The sequence below is a fragment of the Ursus maritimus genome, unplaced genomic scaffold (assembly GCF_017311325.1).
Source record: "Ursus maritimus isolate PB19 unplaced genomic scaffold, ASM1731132v1 scaffold_21, whole genome shotgun sequence".
Classification (NCBI taxonomy): domain Eukaryota; kingdom Metazoa; phylum Chordata; class Mammalia; order Carnivora; family Ursidae; genus Ursus; species Ursus maritimus.
In genome coordinates, this window is record NW_024424564.1 from 49,252,398 (window position 1) to 49,275,883 (window position 23,486).

At 44.2% G+C, this 23,486-nt stretch overlaps 1 protein-coding gene and 1 long non-coding RNA gene across 8 annotated transcripts; both read left to right on the forward strand.

Moving 5' to 3' along the window:
* Positions 1-1,823: 1,823 nt before the first annotated feature.
* On the forward strand, positions 1,824-15,453 carry RBX1 (ring-box 1). Of its 7 annotated transcripts, none has more exons than XM_008703025.2 (5): positions 1,833-2,003; positions 3,916-3,994; positions 8,902-8,972; positions 12,184-12,269; positions 15,057-15,453. In XM_008703025.2, the coding sequence occupies exons 1-5, from the start codon at positions 1,926-1,928 to the stop codon at positions 15,229-15,231; spliced, it is 489 nt and encodes a 162-aa protein (XP_008701247.2). In that variant the 5' UTR covers positions 1,833-1,925; the 3' UTR covers positions 15,232-15,453. The 7 variants fall into 7 exon arrangements, with proteins under 7 accessions (XP_040493523.1, XP_040493522.1, XP_040493524.1 ...); XM_040637587.1 differs by lacking the exon at positions 15,057-15,453 and adding an exon at positions 14,811-14,993 and having other exon boundaries at positions 1,844-2,003; XM_040637586.1 differs by having other exon boundaries at positions 1,914-2,035.
* A 4,213-nt stretch (positions 15,454-19,666) lies between these two features.
* Positions 19,667-22,333, forward strand: LOC121104359. Its single transcript, XR_005836643.1, has 2 exons — positions 19,667-20,283; positions 21,956-22,333. It is a non-coding gene; the product is annotated as an uncharacterized LOC121104359 (long non-coding RNA).
* Positions 22,334-23,486: the final 1,153 nt, after the last annotated feature.

Here is a 23,486-nt window from a genome sequence, read left to right on the forward strand (position 1 = left end):
AAGAAAATACATTAAATGAATGGGTCACAGATCATGCAGATCTTTTAGGCCCTTGTAAAGAACTTCAGCTGTAATGTCACTCCTCATAGAGGCCTTACCTAATCCCCTAATTCTCCCCTCAATTTCATGACCTCGTTTTTGTCTTCTTCCTTTTTTTTTTTTTAAGATTTTATTTATTTGAGGGAGAGAGAGAGATAACGAGAGAGCATGAGCAGGAAGGAGAGAGAGAAGCAAGGCTCCACCGAGCAGGACTCAGTCCCAGGACCCCAAGATCATGACCTGAACACTTAATCGACTGAGCCACACAGGAGCCCCTTGTTTGGTCTTCTTAATCAGATTTATTGATACCTGAGGATGTTTTTTCCCCAATGTATTTGCTTACTTGTGTATTATTTCCCTACCAGGAATTTGACTCTTTCATTACCTTGTCTCTCCTGTTTATAACAGGACCTTGTACATACTCAATGAATTTGTTTAATGAAGGATAAATATGCCCTCAATACCTCCATTTACTATGGGTTTTTAGTATCCTGTAGGGGCTTTTGGGAACACAATAAATTAGATGACAGAAATCTCAACATGGAATTATTACTCTAACAAAATTTGGGCTAAGAAAAACTTTGTAGGGTCCCTATAATGTTTTAAGGTCTCACACAATTTTTCTCTTTCCAAGTCTGGTTAAAGCTATGGTGGTGTTTTCATGGATTTGTTGTTCCTGTTTATGACTAAGACAAGGAAACAAATTGCAGTTCTTCCGGTTTGGCAACGGAGTCAACACGCTCCAATTTTCTTTTAAGAGAAAATATGAAATTTCAAATAAGCCATTACAAGATTCAAGAGTGATCTAGCCGAGTCATACCTCTGCATGGTTAGAGATTCACAAGGGGGGCCGAATCTAGAAATGGGAGGGTGACAAAGTACAGGTGCTTTGGTTAGGGAGGAACAAGTAAGACTCAATTGCCAAGTGCCTCACACAAATTTAAGACGTACATGGATTGCAGATGTGACGACACAGCAAGGAGCGAAAAGAGGACGGAAATTAGGGAGAAAGGACCCCATACTTAGATGACCAATTGAGGAACAGGAAATGAGCGCTCAAGTATGTGAAGTTGAAGCCGCGTGCCTTAACCAAAGGGCATTCTAGCACGGATTGGTATTACGGGCGGGCTGGAGATGGCATCTCCCCGGCTCCTAAGCCTCCTCCGCCTACTTCAGGTGGGCAGGTTAAGGCAGGACTGGAGAATGCCTACACAGTTGGGCCCCGGAGAGGGCATTCGGGGAGCTCCCGTCTCCCCGTCGAATCCTGAGCATTTCCCGAATCGGAATCAGGAACCAAACAGTGCCCGGACCCGGCTCTCCCAGGGCGGGTGCACGTCGGGCCTGGCTGGGAGGCGGGTCGCGACCTGCGAAACTATGGGGTCTCGGGTATCGGCAGCAGGAGGTGGGCCGCCCGCCCTAGACGCTTCCCAGGCGGAACTCTGCGTTAGACCCGCCGGCACTGGAGCGGTGCGGCAGCTGCGGAAGGCGGGGCGGGGCCGGGGCGGCAGGTCGCGGCCGAGGCGGAGGAAGCAGCCGCCGCCCCAGCTGAGGGAGTGCGGCCGGGGGCTTCCCGCGGGAGGAGGCGAGAGGGAGTCTTTCGAGCGTTTCCACCCGGCTAGATCACGTCGGCTCGGCCCCGCCCGGCCCCGCCCCGGCCCCCGCCTCTCCCCCAGCCGACGCGGGGGCCGAGAGGAGGTGGGGGAGGGAGGGACCTGCACCAGCGCCTTTAAGAGGCGTGGCCACGTGCTCCGCCCCCACCTGCCTCTGGCGCGCCTGTAAGGGGCGGAGTGCGGGAGGAGGTGCCGGGGCGGGAGGGGGAGCGAGGCGTGCGCTGGTGCGCTGGTGCGCAGGCGCAGTGGCAGGACGACAGACCGTGTGTTTCCAAAATGGCGGCAGCGATGGATGTGGATACCCCAAGCGGCACCAACAGCGGCGCGGGCAAGAAGCGCTTTGAAGTGAAAAAGGTTGGGTCTCGCCAGCGCCTTCCTCAGGGAAGGTAGAGAGGCGCGGATCTGGCTGGCAGGCCCGAGGATGACCGAGGCGCGGAGAAAAGGGCTTCATTTCAGGGCGTTCCTGGAACCGGGTACCAGGAAAGGAAGCTGGGGGGCGGGTCTTAGAGTTGATCGGCGTGACTAGGGCCCACTGCCAGTGGCAGTATTGGTTTCGCTGGGAGTCTGAGGGGCCAATCACGGAGGCGCTTATTGCGATACGCGGGGTTGCGACTTGGCTGAGAGAGCCAAGCGCCTGAGCTGTCACTGGAGTGGTGGAGTGGTGGGGAGGAGTGGGTGGAGTGGATGGAAGGGGGAGTCGGAGCGATGCGGTGGGTGGAGGATGGGGGCAGTGCGGCGAAAGCCGGGACCTGCGTTCCTACCGCATTGGAGGCCTCTGAGAAGCCCGGCTGGTGATCTCCTTGCCCCGCCCCTTCCCGAAGCCCGGGGTCCCTCTCGTTGAGGGACCCCAGCCTGGTCCTCGCCCAGCCGAGGCCTCCCTTAGCCCTCTCTCTAGTCCTCGTCCCCGCCGAGTTAAAGTGTCTCCAGTGTAACAACTCTTGGCTCTTCTGAGAGGTCTGTTGGTTTGTCACACAGCCGCCACAGTCCTGTGGTCATATCCAGAATCCCTCTGTACACCCCCCCCCCAAAAAAAAAGCATGGTGGAATTCGTTAAAAAGAAAATGTGAGCCCAAACCTTGTGTCATTTAGGAAGGGTTGAGTACTGGTGGCGAACGACCTGGTGAAAGTAGGAAAGCAAAAATGTGGAACGTGTCTTTTTGCATGAAATGCCTTATAGTGGTTTGCCAACAGTTTGGGAGAAGAGTGCCGATTCCCACATAATATCAAATAAATGTGTTCAAAATGAAGACTCTGAAATAGGGAAAATGCTGTTTCTGGAACATCTGGCTAAACACTAACAATATTCCCCCCCTGATGCTTTTTTGGTGTTTCATTGTGGGCACTGCATGCTCAGTTACAGCTAGCAGCCATATTGAAGAATAGAAATAGGGTTTTTTTCCTTCAATTTGAAGCTGTATGGTGAAAAGTGCTGAAGAAGTTGAACTAGACACTGAATTGGGTTTGAAAGAGATGAAGGTTTTGGAAGTAGCACCAAATTAGTGGATGAGAAGGGAGTTCGGGAATATTTATAATTGGAGAAGCCAAAAGGTTGAATTACTTAAATTCCGCTTTTAGATAAACTCTTAATTGGAATTATCTTAACTAAATATGAGTCTGAGCATGTAAAAGTTGAGAACATCAGCTTATTTGATGGTAAGAACTAACCAAAATTCTAGTGAATTTCTAGAGTTTGTTGTGAAATAATCTTGTAAGATTTAAGTGATGACCTTGCTCTGTGTACTGACACTGGGTAATTAGTTATCCAGCTTATCCCACGATTACCCATTTTATGATCCAATCATCATCTTAGTTCATTCTGTTCCTAGCTTTCACCTCCTCACTCATTCTTTTCAAAGCTGCGTTGAAGAGCAGATACTTACCTGGACAGAAATTGAGCTCTTCAGGGGAACCTGTACAGAAATTCAAGTTTGTGCTTATTAAACCTAAAACAGGCACTTAAAAATTATTCCTGATTTTCTTACATTGATATGGTTGACTAAATTATTGCAAGATGTAGGAGAAAGTGAAGATGATTCATTAATTTGTGTTCATATACTCAGCTGTTTAAAGAACGGGTGAGTGCACGTGTAACCTGCTGTTGCCCTCTGATAAAATAAATAAGAGCAATGTAATATCCCCAAACTCCTGTGTTTGGTGGTCCTTGTGGCCAAAGAGATGATAACTGCGGCTGCAGCATGAAATTCTAGAGTGTGTGTTTGCCTGTGTGACAAGGAGAGTGCATTGTTCCCCCTTTTTCTCTTTGCAGTGGAATGCAGTAGCCCTCTGGGCCTGGGATATTGTGGTTGATAACTGTGCCATCTGCAGGAACCACATTATGGATCTTTGTAAGTAACTGGAGGAGGATGGGAGGAAGTTGAGAAGGTTACAGAGATTGTGGCTATCCTGATGTGACCAAATTTCTTCTTCTCAAGGAGATATAAAGCATAGTCAGAACACTTGGTGTCTTCTGCCTCTAGTCCATTGGTATGTTTGAAATAGAGTAGATTTAATGATATCCTGGAGGCACACTCATTTCTCAGAATAAATCTACTCAATCTAAAGATGGCAAGCACACATTTAGAATGAGTTGTGGACACAGAGGCACTGTTGATTATTCCTCTATATTTCCCATCTCATACCCAGACTCAAAGGCAAAAATAGTGAAAGGAAAAAAATAAACTTTGAGCTAAAATATTCTACCAAAGCTAGTTTTTGCTTGGCAAGATTTATAAAGAAAAGAAGCCAAAGAAGTAAGGAATTTCAGTGTTAGCCCCAAAGTTAAGAGGACATCGCTGCCAACATCTAAATAGACAACTAATTGCAGTAAAGAAATTTCATTTAAATCTCCTACAGATTCCGTCATGTATAGTAGCCAGTACATGGTGGATTTGATCATAGCTGTTGATGGGACTCAGAATCCTTATAGTAATAGGAGCAAGTATGTTGATCACATGAGGAACAGTTGAGGTTACTTTTTCATCCAGATACTGAAATGGTTTGTTACAGAGATCCGGTGTGAGGTGAAGAAATTTCAGCTTTCTAGAGTTGAATTTACAGGCACTTATTTTGAAAATCACTTACCTGCCTCTCCAGCTTCATCTTGCACCACTCTCCCGCTCACTCTGGTAGTTTCTTTGGCTTTCTTTCCATTCTTGAAGTGTCCATGCTCTTTTTTAGAGCCCTTACATATCCTGTTCCCCAGTGTGGAATATTCTCCCTCTTCTCTCCACTACCTTTGCCTAACCCACTACTGTCCAATCTAAATATGAGCCACAAATACAAGTACATATGTAATTTAAAATTTTCTGGTACCCACATTAAAATAATAGATGATTTGCATTTTATTTATCCTACTATATCCAAAAAATTTTTTTTCAACATGTAAATAATATTTTACAGTGAAATATTCTACATTCTATTTTTGGTACTAAGTCTTTGAAGTGTATTTTGCACTTACAGCACATCTCACCTCAGACTAGCCACATTTCAAGTGCTCAAAGGCCACACAAGGCTAGTGGTGACTTTATTGGGCAATGCGGAACTAACCCATAGTTGGTTTTCAGATGTCACCTTGAACTAGCTCAGAGATGTGTTCCCTGACCATACTTACATACACACAGGCTATGACAGTTCTGTTAAATATTCTCAAGACCTCCTGTAGTTTTCCTTGTAGTCTTTAATTTAGTTGGTTCTCTATCATATCTGTGTTATTTACTGCTCTATTCCCAGGATCTAGCATAGTGTCCAGTACCTAATAGGTTCTCACTAAATACTTGCTCAGTGAATAATAAAAATACAAAATAGGGGAATAGTCTGTGATCATTGTAACTTAGAAAGCACCAATCAAATATCATGTGTTAGTAGTTTGTTGCCCTTGGTTTCTTTTGAGTTTTGACCCTGTTTACATTTTCACACAACAGTCAAAGCAGACAGCAGCCACCGTGATGTTTCATATAGATAGAAGGAACCCATCACAGAAAAACATATGCACAGTTTTAAATGTGTTTGGGTGGGGTCTTTGATTACATGCGTGCCAATTTTGTTGCTGTGCATTTTCATAAGAGTTGTGCCCAAAGCAATTTTATTTTCTTGGATCTCTCTTCTGTAAATAGTTAATGATTCCAAATAACCCTGTTTTTTTTCCCCCTACTTCTGTATTTAAGTCATTTTGTGTGTCTCTGGATGCAGGAGAACGTACTTCTTAGGAGGACCACAACAGACAACACCATTAATAACTCTGTCTCAGAGTTGAACACTTGAGGGATCAATGTAGGTCTTCAGTTAGACACCTACCTACTTCATATATTTTAAATGTTAGGTGAAGTATTAGAATAGTGAACTCTTTTTTTTTTTTTTTTTTAAGTAGGCCCCAACGTGGGGCTTGAACTCACAACCCTGAGATCAAGAGCCCCATGCTGTACTGACTGAGCCAGCCAGGCACCCCAAAATACTGAACTCTTATAACAAAAAATTATGAAAGTATTTTCAAGTCATGTCTTTTTAAAATTTTAATTGAGAAGTTTATTCTTTTTTTAAATTATTTCTTAAGGTTTTATTTTAATTCCAGTTAACATACAGCATTATATTAGTTTCAGGTGTACAACATAGTAACGAACACTGCCGTACGTCACCCGGTGCTCATCATGACAAGTGCACTCCTTAATCCCCATCACCTGTTTAACCCATCCCCTCACCCTCCTCCCCTCTAGTAACCGTCAGATTGTTCTCATAATTAAGAGTCTGTTTTCAAGTCTTGTCTTTTATTCATTCAATGAATACTCACATCCTGAACATTTTGCTAGGCACCAGAATAAAACAGTGACTGAGATCAAGTTTTTACCCCTAAGAAACATACCCTTTTGTTTATCACAGACACTAAAGAGAAGTCTGGTTGCCACAACGGGGTTTGCCTTCCTTGGAAAAAAAAAAAAAGATTATGATTCTTGTAAAAAGACTTTTTGTTAAAGCTGAAAATAAGAATCTTGATTTAGCAATGGCCATTTTCTAATAAATTCTGGTCTGACATTAAATGAATAATTATATACATAGCCCTAAATAAATAAGAGTGATTATGGCTGAGCTCAAGTTGGACTCTTCTATAAAGCTTTCTTGGTCTGAAGACTTCCTCTTTTGAGTCAAAATTGACACTACATGTCCTATTTTGGCTTTGTATTTATTGTATATTGCCCCATTTCTTTGTTGTTCTAAAGAATTGCTGTAATACACTCCTAGGTTTTCTCCATTACCTCAGGTAATCTTGTTCCAGATGAAGAGGGCATCCAGAAGGGTGTAGACCCAGCCTTTGCCCGTGAGAAGTTAGCCTCTTCCTAAACCACAGGTCCATCTCTGTTTTGAAAGTGTGAAATCAGTCAGCTTCCAAGATGAAACCATTGCTTCCTTAGCAGTGCTTTGGTGGTAATGCTCTTGTATTGAAATTTAAAAGTCCCCAAGCTTCATGTATCACACGTACTAAGCTTCTGCCTTTGCAGGGGTATGACAGGAATCCATTATGTGCTGCTTGTTTTGGCTGCTCTAGGTTGACAGTGAACAGTTACTTTCCCCGTTTAAATGAATGACTCAACTCCTGTACTCAGTCTGCACCAAGAGCTCAAGAACATTTTCTATTTGAGAACGTTTTACACTGGTATTTAATAATTTTTCGTGCCATATCTTTTCTTATGTGGCATTCTAGATTGCAGTCCTATCCCTCCTGTATATTTTTGTTCTTTGTTAGGAATTACCAGGTAAAGAATGCATATATCTTTGGCCCCCATTGTCTCTGTTTGTAGAAGTGGTTTTGTTTGTTTATTCAAGTACCGAGAGCCTACTTTGTACTTGGCATAGAAAGACAGAGTCCCTTAAAAATACCTTGACCTAGAAAAATTTAAACATGATAATGTACCTTGAAACATTTATTTCAATAATAATTATTCCTCTTATTTAGATAATTTTATAATACACTGTATTCATCTGAGAGGATTCACCTTGAAGGACATCATATTTTTTATTTTCTCTACTTTTGAATATGGTAGTGCAGTCACAGCCCCAGTAAATCCTTGAATATACTGCATAGACCCTGGATTCTCGACTGCTATCAGAAGGAAGACCCAGTTATTCTCTTTGTAGTGTGAATCTGGTAGCAAAAGGAAGTTCTATGATTTCAGATCCTTTGCCTTTCATATTTTTGAAGGATGGGAAAAACCCTTATGGCGTATAACTTCCCCCAAGACCAAATAGATCCATTCAAGTCTCAGCACTGTTTGCTTACAGTTTTACTGTTTCCCACCTATGGAACTTTGAAGTAATTGTCTCCTCTTAAATAGTCTTTCCTGAAACTTTTTATTCTTCAAATGGGAGACTCCATTTAGTTACCACCTTCAGAGAAAGCAAATTAGACATTAGTAATTCTTGTTCCTTGAATATTTATCCCCAGTAGAGCTTTACTCATCAGTTCTTGATCTCAGTCAAATTTGTATTCTATTTAAATTCTCCTCTCCTCCCCCTCTGTGAAATTGATAGTTGGATATATTTGCCATAATGTGCTCTGTTGACCAGACAGAATCACCTCAGGGGTAGTAAGCATCACCAAGTGGTGGGCCCCCAATCTCTAACCCATTGGCCTAATAGATTTGCTTTGTTTGACAGTGTTTTAAAGATGTTTGAGTTAAAGATGTTTGAGTAAGACAGCATATGCTACAGTTTGCCACAGGCCTCTTCACTCTCTTTTATTTTGCTTCTATCCTGGTTCCTTTGTGTCTGCCTGACCCTTTTAGGGACTGGAGCTTGTTACCCAGCTAGACCATTATGTTGTAAGGGCCTAAGAGGCAGCATTTTCCAAGAACAGGGAGAAGATGCCAGTTCTCAGTACAGTAAGAGTTACAAGGTAGCTTTAAGAATTTACTAAATTGACCAAACTAGGAGAGATCACTTTGCTTTGGACAGGTCAGGTTATGTTCAGAACTAAAATGTGCCTTTTCCTCCATCACTCTGGCTGTGAGCAAGGATAGGAAATCGTTGCAAAGCAAACTGTTAAGTCACATCTCTGCCTTCTATGCTTCACCCCTTCTTACACTCATTAAAAAACAATGATGACTAATGAACCACTTAGAATTTTGTTCAGGTTTGCACCACCCTCACCCCTGCAGAGGCAAACACAAATCCTGTCCTTGTGTTGTTATGGAGGGAGGGCTGCTGTAGATTGAGAGGCTGTTGCTCTGGTGGTCCAGTGATCTTGTTGCTCTTGTTCCCACAGGCATAGAATGTCAAGCGAACCAGGCGTCTGCTACTTCTGAAGAGTGCACGGTTGCCTGGGGAGTCTGTAACGTAAGGAAACATCTTTCCCTATCAGCATGGCTTGTAAACATTATTTCCACTTTTCCTGCTTTGCCAGTCTTGAAAAAAACTAGGAAAAAAAAATGACTAGCCCACCTTTCTCCCAAAAGGTATACCAATAGTAAAAAAAAGGTTTTAAATCTTTGTACTATTCACCTGTTATGGGTTAAAAATTATTAGTTATTGCAGGGGCACCATTTTGTCCAAATTATAAAGTGGACCCACTTTTGTTAGCAACACTTTGGGGTTTCATCTTTGGGAATTGCCTGCAAAGCCTGTGGCAGCCTTTGGAATATTCTCCCATTGGTGGACATCTTTACCTTCTTAACACATTTTTTTTAGGGCTCTATGCCTTGTGGAACTAAGTTTGCCGAATAAATTGAGTGTTCAAGGGCCATGTGTGTGTGTTTTAAAGTGTGGCAAGTGTACTAAGTTAGGATTTTTTTTTAACGTGGCTCATGCCAGAAATGTTTTGTCCAGCCTCATTGGACTGAATGTACAGCCTTCCACGGTGTGACAGCTGTGAAGGATAACAACATCAAATATGTTATTTCTAGCATGTGTTAAAAATTCATCTGTACAGCCATATAGTCCCAGTCACATAAGCTAAAATTGTCCTGTCCTTCTGTGCCAAGGAGAGAGAGGACCCACAGCCCAGTATGGCACAGAGGCTCTGGAATCAGGCCACTATTCCCTGTCTTTGACTTAACTTGCCAAGTGACTTCAGACAAGGTATTTGATATCCCTAAGCCTGCGTTCCGTCATGTAGACTGCACAGAGTGATAATCAGGATGAAATGATTTTATCCTACTCTACATAGGAGACGTAAGTGTTTGTTAAATACATATATATAAATAACAACTTTGGGGGTGGTAGTGGTTACTGAGCAGATAGTAGCTATCAGTACTTTGGCCCAGCAGGCTGAGGCTCTGCCCTACCCAGCCTGTGCTGCACCTTCTTAATTCTGTCAAGGCCCTTTGAGCAGTTCCACAGTAGCCTGTATTGGCCCAGCTGGTATTGACCCAATGGAATTTGTTGTTTATGGGGATGAAGAAATAAAATAAATTGGACTCTTTGCTCTGCCTGACATTCGGGCATATACTAAGGGCCATGTTATTTTTTGGTGGAAGGAAAAGGAAGTGAACTTCCCTTAAATTTGGCTAAGGCGAGACTAGCTCAGGGAGCTTGCCATAAAGAAGAGCTGACATGGTGTCGCAGAAACCTTTGGACCAGTGCTGGCTTCTAGTTCTGGGTCTTCTCACCGGCTCCATGAATTAGGCAAGTCACTTGATTTGTCTGAGTTTCAGTTTCCTGTCTGCAAAATGAAGGTAATAATACCTGTCATGATTGCTCGCCAGGGTTGCTGTGAGGCTCCAGCTAGGTACTATATGCTAGCACCTTCTGTGAACTGTAAAGCAGTAGGCAGTGTACTTTGAGATGCTAAATTCACCCATCAACAGACCGTAGGTTATTGACAGGAAGAAAGTTGGGGCCAGGGCGGTTCAACGATGCTGTCGCCTGATGTGCAGCCTTATTTGCAGCCTCTCTTTCCCTCCATCTCCTGAGGTAGTTGGGGTACGTAAGGACCCTGTACTATTATTGCAAGATGCCTAGTGGGGGCCGGGAATGGGGGCTGGTGGGGAAAGGCATCTTGAATACCCTTAGGTGAGCCTGTCCCTCCTACCTGATGATTGAGAAAATGCCTCAGCTTTCTGCTTTCTAGAAGTTTTATTTTTTTCTCCCTTTCACAGTGAGTTATATGAGAGTCAACGAGTTGCGTGAAAGGGATCCTCTAAAGCTCTCACCCTGGGAGAATATTTGTCCTGTTGAGCATTCATAGCTCACTAGCTGTGGATTCCACTCTTAATTACCGAATTCTGTTTCTGTCTTGATCAAAAGACAATGCCCGTGGTGGTAATCCACTCAGTGACTCTTCTCGACGCATGTTTTGGTCGGGCCTGCTGACCAGATTTTGAGGCTGTTACTAAATCAAGCTTGCAGAATCTTTCATTATTCTGTTGGGGTGTCAGCATTTCTCCCCTGTCCCCACCTGAGCCAGACCATCACAGATAAGATGAGGGGGAGCACTTGCTGCTGCTGTCTTAATACTCTGCTGCTGTGAGCAGAGGGAGGAGAATAAATGTCCGTTGCGGAGGTGTTGTGATTAGCATCTGCCTGTCATTCAGTCACGCCAAAAACACACACATTTTCCTTTTGCTCAAATCTGAAAGCCACCTCCAAGCTGCCTGTCAGTTACCAGCTTTCTTGGTACTCTGGCCATTTTATCTCTTGCCTTGATCATGAAGTAAGTTGTTTAATGATCTTTCAGCTGCTTGTGTGCACTTTGTCCACCATGATGCTTCCTTTTACCCTAATTTTTTTATGTCATTCTTTTAAGAGAAAGTGCCTCACCGCTTCAATGCTTACCAGGTACCGAGCTGTTGGGGTTTTTCCAGATTTTATTTATTTATTTGTCAGAGAGAGAGACAGAGGCAGGCAGAGGGAGAAGCAGGCTCCATGCAGAGCAAGGAGCCCAATGCAGGACTCGGTCCCAGGACCCTGGGATCATGACCTGAACTGAAGGCAGCCACTTAACCAACTGAGCCACCCAGGTGTCCCACATTCTGAGCTGTTTTATTATCAGTACATCTTTGAACAAATCTGGAAAGAAGGTTTTTTGAACAGAGCTGAGCTGGGTGTGGGGAGATTGGGGAAGTGCCCGTCTTGGCTCTGGGTGGGCGCCAGTGGCAGAAGTCGCTGCTCCTGGGGTTCCCATTCTCCAAGGTGGTGGAGGGGCTGTTGGGGACCAAGAATGGGGAAGTTTGAAATGTGCCTGTGATCAAGGGCCTCCTGGCATGTGTCCAAGGAAAAGTACAGGAAAGTAGAAGCCTCCCCTACGGGCCAAAGAGGACCAGGAGGCCACGCTCCATCTTCCCCTAAGGGAAGGGGAGAGAATGCCCTGCTACAATGTATGCGATGCTTCCTAAATAATTTCTTCTTGTAGTGGTTACATTTCTAACAGATTCAGTGGGAACTTCCTGTCTTGGAAGAGGTTGTTGACCTTTTGCCTCTCATTGTTTGTTGTCTCCCGTTGTTCGCCGGCCCCCTGTGTGTCACCAGGCCACTGCCCTTGAGACATATTACCAGTAGATGGCTGAGCCTGCACAGAATTATTTTTAATAACATGTATCTTCTTTTCCAGCATGCTTTTCACTTCCACTGCATCTCTCGCTGGCTCAAAACACGGCAGGTGTGTCCGTTGGACAACAGAGAGTGGGAATTCCAAAAGTAGGTGTCTCGGGCTGTTTTGATGTTGTAAGACTGGACTCTGTGGTCCGGGCCATCCTTGAATCACCTCAAGCTGGAGGGTGCATAGTCTGAGAAGATGGAGACAGGGAACATACCTTGTTTTACAAACAAACTTTTGGTTAGTTAAACAAGGACTCGTCTATGAGTCCCAACTCTCAGGGTCTGTAAAAGTAGAAAATAGAATCTGCAAACTATTAAATATTTCCAGAATCACATCCATATTAAGGCTCCAGGGGCTAACAAATGTCAGGTATCTTTGCTTTGGGCTAGAATTACATCTGCCTATCCTGCTTCATTGGTTTATCTCATGTTGATTAACTCTGATATAGTATTTATGGCTATCTCAGCTAAATATTAGTATTACATAAGTAAAACATGACATGATAAATTTTTTAAAATTCAAATAGTCAAGAGGGCATACCAAAAAAAATTAGTTTCCCACCGTAATCTCCTAATGTCACTCCCAGAGGTGACCATCAGCTTCTTAGTACCTCCTGTCTCCATACACCTGCTTGCATGCATACGGGGGGATATATGTATATAATTTTACCATAAATATGAGCATCCTACATAGTAATTCACCTTGCTTTTTCATTTCAGGCATTTTGGAGTTTTTCCATATCCATATATATCCGACTACCTCCTCTCTGATGGTCGGAGAGTATTTTTTATGTTGATGTACCATAATTTATTTAATTGATAGAATTTGGGTTTCAGATTTTTCACTTAAAAATAGTGTGTAGGGATGACCATCCTTATACATGAATCTTTGTGAATATGTGCAAGTATATTTGTAGCAGTAGTTCCTAAAAGAGGAATTTCTGAGTAAAGAGTGTGTACATTTTTATTTTTGATAAAGTCAGATTTTCCTTTCCCAGGAATTTTTTGTAGTTTATACTCCCTCTGAACAATGCAGCAGAATGCCCCTTTCTCCATTTCCTGCTGAGGCTCTATTATCAAACTTTCCATCTTAGCTACTCTGATAGTTGAAAACTAGTATTCAGTCGCATTTTTAAAATTTTGAGTGAGATTGGCTACTTTTCATATGTTTAGAATCCCTTATTGGTACAGTTATTTTGCTTTTACACTTGGTTATTTATTTGGTAAAGAATTTTGGAAGTCTTACTGAATGCACGTTCATTTTTTAAGGAACCTGCCAAATACTCAGCGTTTAACTCACACTGTTGTCCTTCGTTCAGCAAAGTGTATGCTACCTAATGTGTAAGATACGAAAACGTGTGAGACAGTCCTTCCCTATTCCCGGGAGCTCGTGTTCTGAGTAGAACCATGAAGTCACAGAGATCAAGGCAAAAGCACTTTTCTGCATTCTCAAGAGGCCTTTGTAATTGGCTCTGCCCTGGAGCAGACTCCAGGTTCCGTTTTGGACCCAAACTGCCCATGTTGCCCATTAAATATTCCCTGGACTGAGCCTAGGAAGTGGGGGGTATGCAGAATTCCTCGTGTTGGGCTTTGACTCCACCACTGTGTCCAGCCAGCGGCCTTGTCAGGCAGTGCTCAACAGCGCTTGGGAAAACAGATTCCTAAGGAACAAATTATAGGCATCCTTTAATCTGATGGACAACTTCTGGGTTGCTCTCCACTCCACTAACAAACATTGGAGCTCTACTGTGTGTGGAATTTGGCACAACTTTTTTGTAGCTAGTATTCAAGTAGATTTCGTACGAAAAGTGCTTAAAACATCTGGTAGTCCTTCGGGCTGATGGAAGCCGTGACCCAGAGTTCGAGTGCCCCGGTTTCCACCCATTGTTATATGTGTTAGATTCTATGTTATATTTCATTATAAGTATTTTAATCAGAGGCTGTCCATAAAGAACCGGACAAAAGATAGAGTAAGATAATAATGAAGGATTTTTGTTCACGAAGTCCCATTTATATGTGGAAGAAATTTGTCGGCCTTGTTTGTTTTTATGATATTGTTAGAGCCAAATTTTGGCTTTTGGGGAAATGAGAAACCACCTGAAATCCATACCTCATATCTCTACTCTTCAGTAGTGCTGAATGTAATCAGGGCGGAAATTGGACCTGGTGATAGATTTTGAAATTGAAGGCCGTTCAATGACTGACTGTTACCCACATTTGCCTGAGTAGCAAATTTGAAGTGTAAATGAGCTGCAGTGGGAAGGGGAGGCCGAGTGCTCCAAGGGTGTCTGAGCCACTGACTGGAGCCGCCAGAGCAGCTCCCTGACACAGCCGCCAGTTCTGACTTTTCCCTCTCGCCTCCCTACTACTGCCCACATCTATCTGGTAGCTGGAAGGAGGGTCAGGTGGGTATAGTTGAGGCCCATGGAGGGACTGTCACTAAGAAGAGGGTAGTAGGTAAAATATTATGAAGGATAAAATAAAAGAGGCAGAGACTAGTGTCAACCCAATCTTGGAGAACACTTGTACTCACATCTTTTAAAAGTTTTCATTACATTTGCTCCTATGTTTTAGCAGGTTTTGTAGTCTCAAGCAGGAAATTACTAAGGAATTAATAAGATAATTTACTTTGTCTTTCAGGTATGGGCACTAGAAAGAATTCTTTCATCGAGCTCAACTGTTCTGTTATTCATTTAATGACTTGCCCTCCTGTTACTTAATTATAAATTAGATAGAACTATGTCTTTTCTGCTTTGTCTTTTCAGTTTGCTATTCCTGCAGCCATATTGTATTCTGTGTCAAATAAAATCCAGTTGGATTCTAGAACAGATGCTGTCTCTGTGTATGTGAAAAAGTGAACATAAATAAAAGGTCCCTTCTTCCTAGGTTGGAAGGCTTCCTTTTGAAAGTGAGATGTTTGTTCATTAGAGCAGATTTGTCCTGTGAGCACATCGCTTGGTCACGAGGAATCCTGGTCCACAGCCTGGTCATCGATGGCAGTCTCGGGCAAGTCGTCTCTCTGCTCCACCCTTTCCCCTATAGAATGGCTCCTAAGAACTAAATAGCATCATATGTGCACAGAAAGAATTTTTGTAAACTGTAAAACCACTATACGAATGTTAACCTTGACCGTGTATGACATGTTGCTTTCTGTTCTTAGTTTAGAAAAATAAACCTGAAAAAAATCTAATATGTAATTTTGGCTGGCAAAAGAAGAATTTACGAACCTAAGTTGAAAATTGGTGTCACTTAAAATGCAATTAAAAAATTCAAGTTGCCTTTACCACCACCTTCTTTTGCAATTTGTTTAAAATGTCTTGGCCATGGGGGTGCCTGGCTGGCTCGGTCGGTAGAGCATGCGACTCTTGATCTTGGGGTCATGAGTTCAAGCCCCATGTTGGGTATAGAGATTACTTTAAAAAAATAAAAAAGTCTTGGCCATGGAAAAAATTGCAAGTTCTAAAACTGAATCAGTGTTGATGTAGTCTTTAACTGAGAAACAGTCTAGTTTACTGTAGTGGTTCTCAAACTATGGTCTGAGGACTCCTGGGGGTTCCTGGAACCCTTTCAGGAGGTTCATGAAGTTCCTGTTCCACTACATGTCTGCATGAGGCCAGCTTTTCCTTACGTCCTTCAACCAAAGCAATGCACTGAATGAAGAAGCAGGCAGGAGAATCCAGCTGTCTTCTATTAGATATAAGAGAGATTTGCAAAAATGTAAAACAGTGCCACTCTCTAATTTTTTTTTTGTTTTGAAAAATAGTGGCTTTTAATAAAAATATTTATGTTAACATGATGGGTTTTGTTCTTTTTAAGTCTTAAATTTCTCGGTTTTGATATCCATTATACATACATATGGATACATCTATAGACGTTCACCCACAAAGACAAAAATTGAGGTCTTCGGTTTTTTAAGATCATAAAGGGGGGGCGCTCAGTTGGTTAAGCGTCTGCCTTCAGCTCAGGTTGTGATCTCCAGGTCCTGAGATCGAGCCCCCCGTTGGGCTCCCTGCTTAGCGGGGAGCCTGCTTGTCTCTCTGCCTCTCTTTCTGCCCCTCCCCACCACTCATTCTCTCTCAAACAAAATCTTAAAAAAAAAAAACAAACCCATAAGGGATGCTGAGAGAAAAAAAATGTTAAGAATCTGTACCTTAGTTATTAGGAACTTTGAAGTGTTAATAAACCTGGATCAAACCCACCTTCCAGGGGCATCTGGGTGGCTCAGTCAGTTAAGTGTCCAACTCTTGTTTTCACTCAGGGAGTCATGAGATCGAACCCCAGACTCCGTGCTCAGCACATAGTCTCCTTGAGATCCTTTCCTTCTGCCCCTCCCGCCGCTCGTGCTGTCTCTCTAAATAAATAAAATCTTTAAAGAAAAGATTTTTTTCCCTCGGCTAACTGCCAGACATACAGCAAGCACTCATGGAGGTTGCTGCTACTGTTGCTGTTAATTGAGGACTACCACCCATCACAGAAATACCCTCTTGAACCCCTTTGAAGTGGTCATTCAGACGGTGTGAATGCTTCAGGTAGTGAACACATGACTTTTCACATAGATGACATGACGTATTTGGCGAGTCCTGCTTGAGTATTAATCGGTACTCCCACAGAGTACAGAAATCCAGCTTCTGCTGAGGTAAGGGACATTTACTGGCCGGCGTGGGACTATGTAATGTAATCGGAGAAAGGGCTAGGGATACATTTGGATGGAAGAATGAATGGAACCCAGGAATCACTGCTGGGATTCCCCACTACTCTCACTGGCCTCGTAAGGCAGGAAAACGATGCTGTCACCTCTTCTCCCACAGGTGCTATGCAAGAGGGACTAAGTTCTGATTCCCCAGATCCCAGCTGGGTCAGGTGCTCAGGGCTAGACTAGTCAGTAGATTCCTGTGGAACGTAGTGACTGCCTTGAGAACTCCATTGGAATGGAAGGTAACAGTTCCCAGAAGAAAGGGAGGGACGTGGGACAGACAACACAAGATGGGTCTACTTAGAGACGTGCTAGGGAGTTTTCTCCTAACATTGAGCAAAAACATCTCCTTGTAACATAATACATGGAGTTATTCTTGTGGTGCCTCATGAAACTGGGGGACGTGAATCTTCCCTGACATATTAGTGAAATTACTTGCTGAGTGCCTGCTGTATGCTAACCGAGAGGACACAGCTGAGTCAGACAGGATCTCTTCGCTCAAAGAGCTCACAGTCTAGTAGGAGATTGCTGAGGAAATGAATGACTATGGCAGTTCATTCCAGAGAGCTTGTCAGCTCTTGGATCTGGGCTTGATCCTGAAGTGTCCATTCTCTCTTGGTTTTCCTTCCATCAATTCCTGTGCCTCGTAGGGGCTCCTCTTCTTCAGTCTGCCCTGAAGATTCCATCTCCAGGGTTCTGCTCCATCTAGGAGACAGCACCCTCACTGCGAGTCACAACTGCATGCTGGACCCCCCAGTGGGCTCCTGAGAGCCGATTGTGGGCATCTCTTCCCAGATCCACTTTTATTTATTTTTTATTATTTTATTTTATTATTTTAAAGATTTTATTTATTTACTTGTCAGAGAGAGAGAGCACACGCAGGGAGAACAGCAGAGGGAGAAGGAGAAGCAGGCTCGCCACTGAGCAGGGAGCCCGACGTGGGGCTCGATCCCAGGACCCTGGGATCATGACCTGAGCCGAAGGCAGATGCTCAACTGACTGAGCCACCCAGGCATCCCCAAATCCACTTTTAGTAACCTCACTTTGGTAGTTTGAAATTGGCCAAAGTGGGTGTATTTCACACCACAGAAGTTGGGAAATGCTACAAATCAGAGCTTCCTTTCCCTGGAGAGTCTGTTGTTACCAGCACACTGCTGTACAGTTAACCATCTTTAGGATAATGGTATCCAAATGTGTCCACTGTCTATCCCCAGCTGTGTGTCTTGTAGACAGACACCTCAAACTCAGGGTGTCAACCACGACTGACCATCATCTTCCCAAACATCCCCCTCCTTCTGGATGAACTAGCCTGGTTAATAGCGTTGCCTCTCATGCAATTCCTGAAGCCACAGGCATTCAAAAAGCATTTTAGATGCTCTCCTCCCCTTCACCCCTGCATCTAATCACGAAATGCTGTTCACTCCACCACTGTACTCTCGCTAAAATCTGTGCCCTCCTGTCCATTCCCACTGCCACACACGGAGCCCAGGCCCTCTTCATTCTCCTCTAAAATAATTGCAGTTCCCTCTGACTGGTCACACTGTCATTAGTCTCTTGGCTACAACCTGAAGTGAGTCTTTGATTTGGTCTGATGCCCCTTCCACTGGTTGAGAAATTCCCCACCTTGAAGGGAGCAGACTTCATTTCCCATCACAGACTTGGAACAGGCCTCATCCTGGCTCCTCCACCTTCCCAGCAGCTGGAACGAGGGAGGTTACCTAACCTCCCCCAGAGCCACTCACCTGGCCATCCATTACGGCCGTGGGCAGCAGCACTGGCAGCACCCAGGGCCCAGTGCAGGTGGCAGAATGGGTTATGACATCCAGCATTCAGCAGCCTCAACAGCCAACACCTCCCCAAACTGGTTTTGTGGCATAATGTTGGCTGGGGTCCAGCTGCTGTTTTCTGAGCCCAACTCCCCATCGTTCCTGGTGCTGCTGTGAACTCTCCAACATCCTTTCTTTTCTTTTCTTCGTTTTGTTTTGGGTTTTTTTAGATTTTATTTATTTATGTATTTGAGAGAGAGAGAGAGTGGGGTGGGAGGGGCAGAGGGAATCTCAAGCAGACAAGTGGACTCTGCACTGAGTGCCGAGCCCAACGTGGGGCTCTGTCCCACGGCCCCCAGATCATGACCTGAGCTGAAACCAAGAGTCTGACGCTTAGCTGACTGAGCCAGCTCTGCACCCTCCCAACACCCTTTCAGTGTCCATTCTGCTAGAAAAACCAGCCAGCAATTTGCTTCTCAACTCTTGTTATTATCCCCTCCTGTCGCTACCAGTGGGCCCACACCTTTTCCTCATCCACTCTTACAGCATTCCTAAAAAGCTCATCATTTCATTATAGTGTCCTCTGACATTTTTCACCCATCTCCTCAGCCAACAGTACACTCTTCTAAGAGTCCTTTGTCTATCTTTTCCATTTTTTTCTTCTTTCTTTTCCATTTTTTTCTTCTTTTTTTTAGACAGGGAGAGAGGGCGAGGGAGAGGATGAGGTGGGAGAGGGGCAGAGAGGAAGAACCTTTGGCAGGCTCCACACCCACTGTAGGCCAGGCTCCATCCCAGACCCTGAGACCATGACCTGAGCCGAAATCAAGAGTCCGATGCTTAACCGACTGAGCCACCCAGGTGTCAATTCTTCGAAATCAGAACTCTCTGGAAACTCGATTCCCTGTGTAGGGACATTATTTTCTTTAGATGCCCCTTCTTTCCTTTCTATTTGGCCCAATTTTTGACCCATTGTTAGAATACCTTTTGGGGGTCTCTTGCCTCCGCTGAGCCACTGTCCAGCCCCCTAAACTGGGCCTTCACTCCATGGTACGCAGAACCTCACAAGCCCGGAAGTACACAGCGTGTCCTGGTTCTGCGCGTCTCCTTCCAGCCTTGACAAGTAGCTTCAGCTGGTCTTGCTTGACCCTTTGTGCTCCTAAAGAATGTCTCCCACCCCATCCAGTCAAGCTCCCTAGTCCCTCGTCTCAGTGCTGGCCCTGCGAGGTGCGTCCTCCTCCAGGTGCCTCTAAATACACACTGGGCACCTGCCTCCCCGTGAGGCCCCCGGCACGGAGGCTTCCTCTTTTCTCTGAACTTTTTGACATCTCCCCCACGGTGAGGGCATATTTCTAGCTAAACTCAGGCTATGATGAAGTCTGAAACAGCATGGTCACTTTCACCAAAGTGTCCCCTTTCTTCTCCTTTAGTCAGAGTAGCCTCAGAGTAGCAATTTTTCAAACTAATTGTGTCTACATTTTGGATTCTGAGACATGAAACTATCCATTACACCAAAGTAGAACCTATCATCCTATACTTACAGGAGAACTAGACTTTTTTCAGATGCCTTGATAATTAAATATTCTATTTTCTGCCAAACTCCTCTTCCCATAACAGATTGCCTCTATCTTGCTTAAAGACACTGCCATCCGAACAGGTGAGAAACCTGAGAGTCATCTTTAATGCCACCTTTGCCCTCATCCCCAGTATCTGTGTGGCCACCATGTCCTGTCTATTCAAGTTCAATTTTACGCCCCTTAAATCCACTCTCTTCCCTCTTCCCTCACTGTGTAGGCCGTTAGCACCACCTGGGGCATTGAAATGGGTTCCTTAATCCCCTCACCTGTAAGACTCAGGAGCCCTGATGGTAGAAAGTACAGTATAGTATTCTCAGAGAGAATAATCCAGGGGCCCAGGTCTGTAATTCATGCTCCTTGGGTCTTCTCAGCTATATTCTCCGGAGTCTTCAGAAAGCGTCTCCATTCTTCCACAGCAGCTGGAGAACATGGCAAAGACAGTGGAAGAAGAAAGTTACACATGCCAACAATCTCCCTTTTTATCCCACTAATGGCTAAATTTCACTGAGTTTCAGAACTTCTTGAAAATACAATTGCCTCAAAGGTATGAAGACATAGGAATAAACTAACACTAATAAAATGGTATTATAATCAGACGGCAGGACTTCAATAGGGTGGAATGCTATTTTTCAAAATTGTAAAAACTCAGAAACACTGGAGAGTATTTACTATATGATACCAAGAGGAAACAGAATCATCACGGGCATCGTGACTGCAACAATCTATAAAAATAGACAACATGCAAAAATGAGATCGCAGTTAGGCAGATTAAATGATGGGGCATTTATAACTGTTTTCGTTTATTCCTGCAATGTTTTCTCTTGCATTTAAAATCAGGGAAAAAATAATCCCCCTAAGCAGCTAAACTGTCTACAGTTTTCAAAAGGCTCCATTTACCAAGATGAGTGACTCAACCTGTGGAAGCCTTATCCTCACAACTTACCACTTCCATAAATGCTCTTATATACACAAGGAGCCTAATTGCTCCTCTATCAGATCTTTGCTTTTGAACAAAGTCGGTTGCAGGACTCCTTGTCTCCACTCCCACCCCAGCTCATCTCGGAGACACCTGAGACTATAATCAGCTCCTTGCGCCCCATTGTCAATCGCACCCCGTTCATTACTCCCCTGCTGTGTATTGCACTAAAGATGGCGGAAGCCGTAAGGCTCTGGAGACTTTCTCTCTCTCCTTGCTTTGCCTGAGTTTCCAAGCACCTCTTGCTTCCTTATATCCCCTGTCCTCCTGAGGATCCGGCATTATCTGTGTATTTTTACACTCCTATTCAGATTTCGATCTGAGGCCTCTCAGTGCCCTCCTATGGGGAGAGGTCAAATGAACTTCGGTTAAAATCCTGACTCTGCTACCATCACACGAGGTGACTCTGAGCTAAGCCTCTGAGCCTGGGTTCCTTCCCTTTGAACTGGGGATAACAGGGGCACCTGGGTGGCTTGGTTGGTTAAGCATCCAACTCTTGATTTCAACTCAGGTCGTGATCTCGGGGTCATGGGATCAAGCCCCGCATCAGGCTCCATGTCCAGTGCAGAATCTGCTTGAGATTCTCTCTCCCCCTCTGCTCCTCCCCCTGCTCATTCTCTCTCTCTCTCTCAAACAAATAAAAATTAAAAAAAAACCCAGCATATTGTAACAGATTAAATGTAGATGCAAGTATGAGAGTCCAGCTGTCTTCTATTAAGCCAAACATTAAAAAGAGATTTTTTAAAAAAGCACATCATTCCCTCCGGTGTTCACAGAGTTCCAAACATCCTGGAGAGAGTCAGCCCTTGCCCCGCGGCCTTGCCCTGGGACTCGCCTGTCCCATCTCTGCCTGGCGGGCTTCCTCAAGTCTTAGAACTCACCTGGACTATCACCTTCTCAAGGAGGACTTCCCTGCCACCCTGTGGAAATGGCCACCCAGTTCACTCCATTACATCAACCCACTTTGCTGGCTACGTAGCACTTAGAGCTAATCTAAATTGTCTCAGCCACTTACGTGATTACTTGTTTACAGTCTGTCTCCCCTCCTGGTTTGGAAGCTCCAGGAGAGCTCCTTAGTCTGTCCCGTTCGCCCCTGAATCTCCACAACCAACCATGGTGCCTTCATTGGTTGAATAAATAAACAAAGGAATGAACAAATCACCTGTCCTCGCTTTTATTTTGTTCATGCCTACCAAGCCAACTGCCGGCTCAGGATTTGAGGGTCCACTGAGAAAGAGTATTAAACTGATGGTATCGATGTGTTTTTTTTCTCATCCCTGTAATAGTTGCGGTTCACTGCGGAATTATTTTTGGGTGATCTTTTTATATATGAGTCTAAGAGCTTGGTAATTATTGTTAATGTTTATTACTATTATTACTTACAATTCAGTGATGTGCTGGGCACGGAGGGGAATTTTACCAAACACTTAATCTTCACAAAAATAGAATCTCGGAGGTTAGTGCTGTTACTGCCCCGTGTTGCAGATCAGGAAACTGAGATGCAGAGAGCATCAGTGACTGTGGAAGTTCTCATCATAGGGGACCGTGGAGGCAAAACTCGAATTGGGATTCAACTGACTCCAAAGTTGGGGTGCTCCTCCCTGGTCTCACCGCTGACACACTGCCTCTCCCCTTCCCCACCCAGAGGATTCAGCCCACCCTGTCTTGGTCTTTGGGGATGATGATTCCACCTTACCCCATCCCTTGCAGAGGCCTGGCTACCCTGCAGGGCTATCATCCATGGCCCAGAGTAGGCAATCTTTTATTTTATTTTGTTTTAAAGGTTTATTTATTTTATTTGAGAGAGAGCGCGTGCTCATATGTGTGCACACGCACATGTCAGGGAGGGGCACAGGGAGAAGGAGAGAATCTCAAGCCGACTCCACACTGAGCGTAGAGTCCAACGCGGGGCTTGATCTCACGACCCTGAGATCGTGACCTGAGCCAAAATCAAGAGTCGGAGGCTTAATTGACTGAGCCACGCAGGCACCCTCACAATCTTTTTATTCTGAACTGTGACCAGATACTCCTTTCTTTGGTTCTTTTTTCTCTGAAAGATGTGACCTTTAGGGAAGGAGTGAAGACACCACCTGTTATTTTTTGCTTGTTTGCTTTGTTTTGTTGTTTAGAATCTCAGTTCTTAAATCTATCGAAGGGCAGAGTTGAGGGTGCCAATCAATAATAATAATGCTGTTCATTAAATCGGGGCTTGGAGGAACAGCCAGGTTCTGTAATTGATTGGGAAGCCTGACATTTGTATAGCCCATAACTATTTACAGAAGGTTTTCCCTCCATCGTCTCATTTTC

Coding starts and splice junctions, on each gene's coding strand:
- RBX1 (XM_008703025.2), top strand. CDS start 1,926: ATGGCGGCAGCGATGGATGTGGATACCCCAAGCGGCACCAACAGCGGC. Junction 2,004..3,915: donor AGCGCTTTGAAGTGAAAAAG/GTTGGGTCTCGC, acceptor TTCTCTTTGCAG/TGGAATGCAGTAGCCCTCTG. Junction 8,973..12,183: donor TTGCCTGGGGAGTCTGTAAC/GTAAGGAAACAT, acceptor CTTCTTTTCCAG/CATGCTTTTCACTTCCACTG.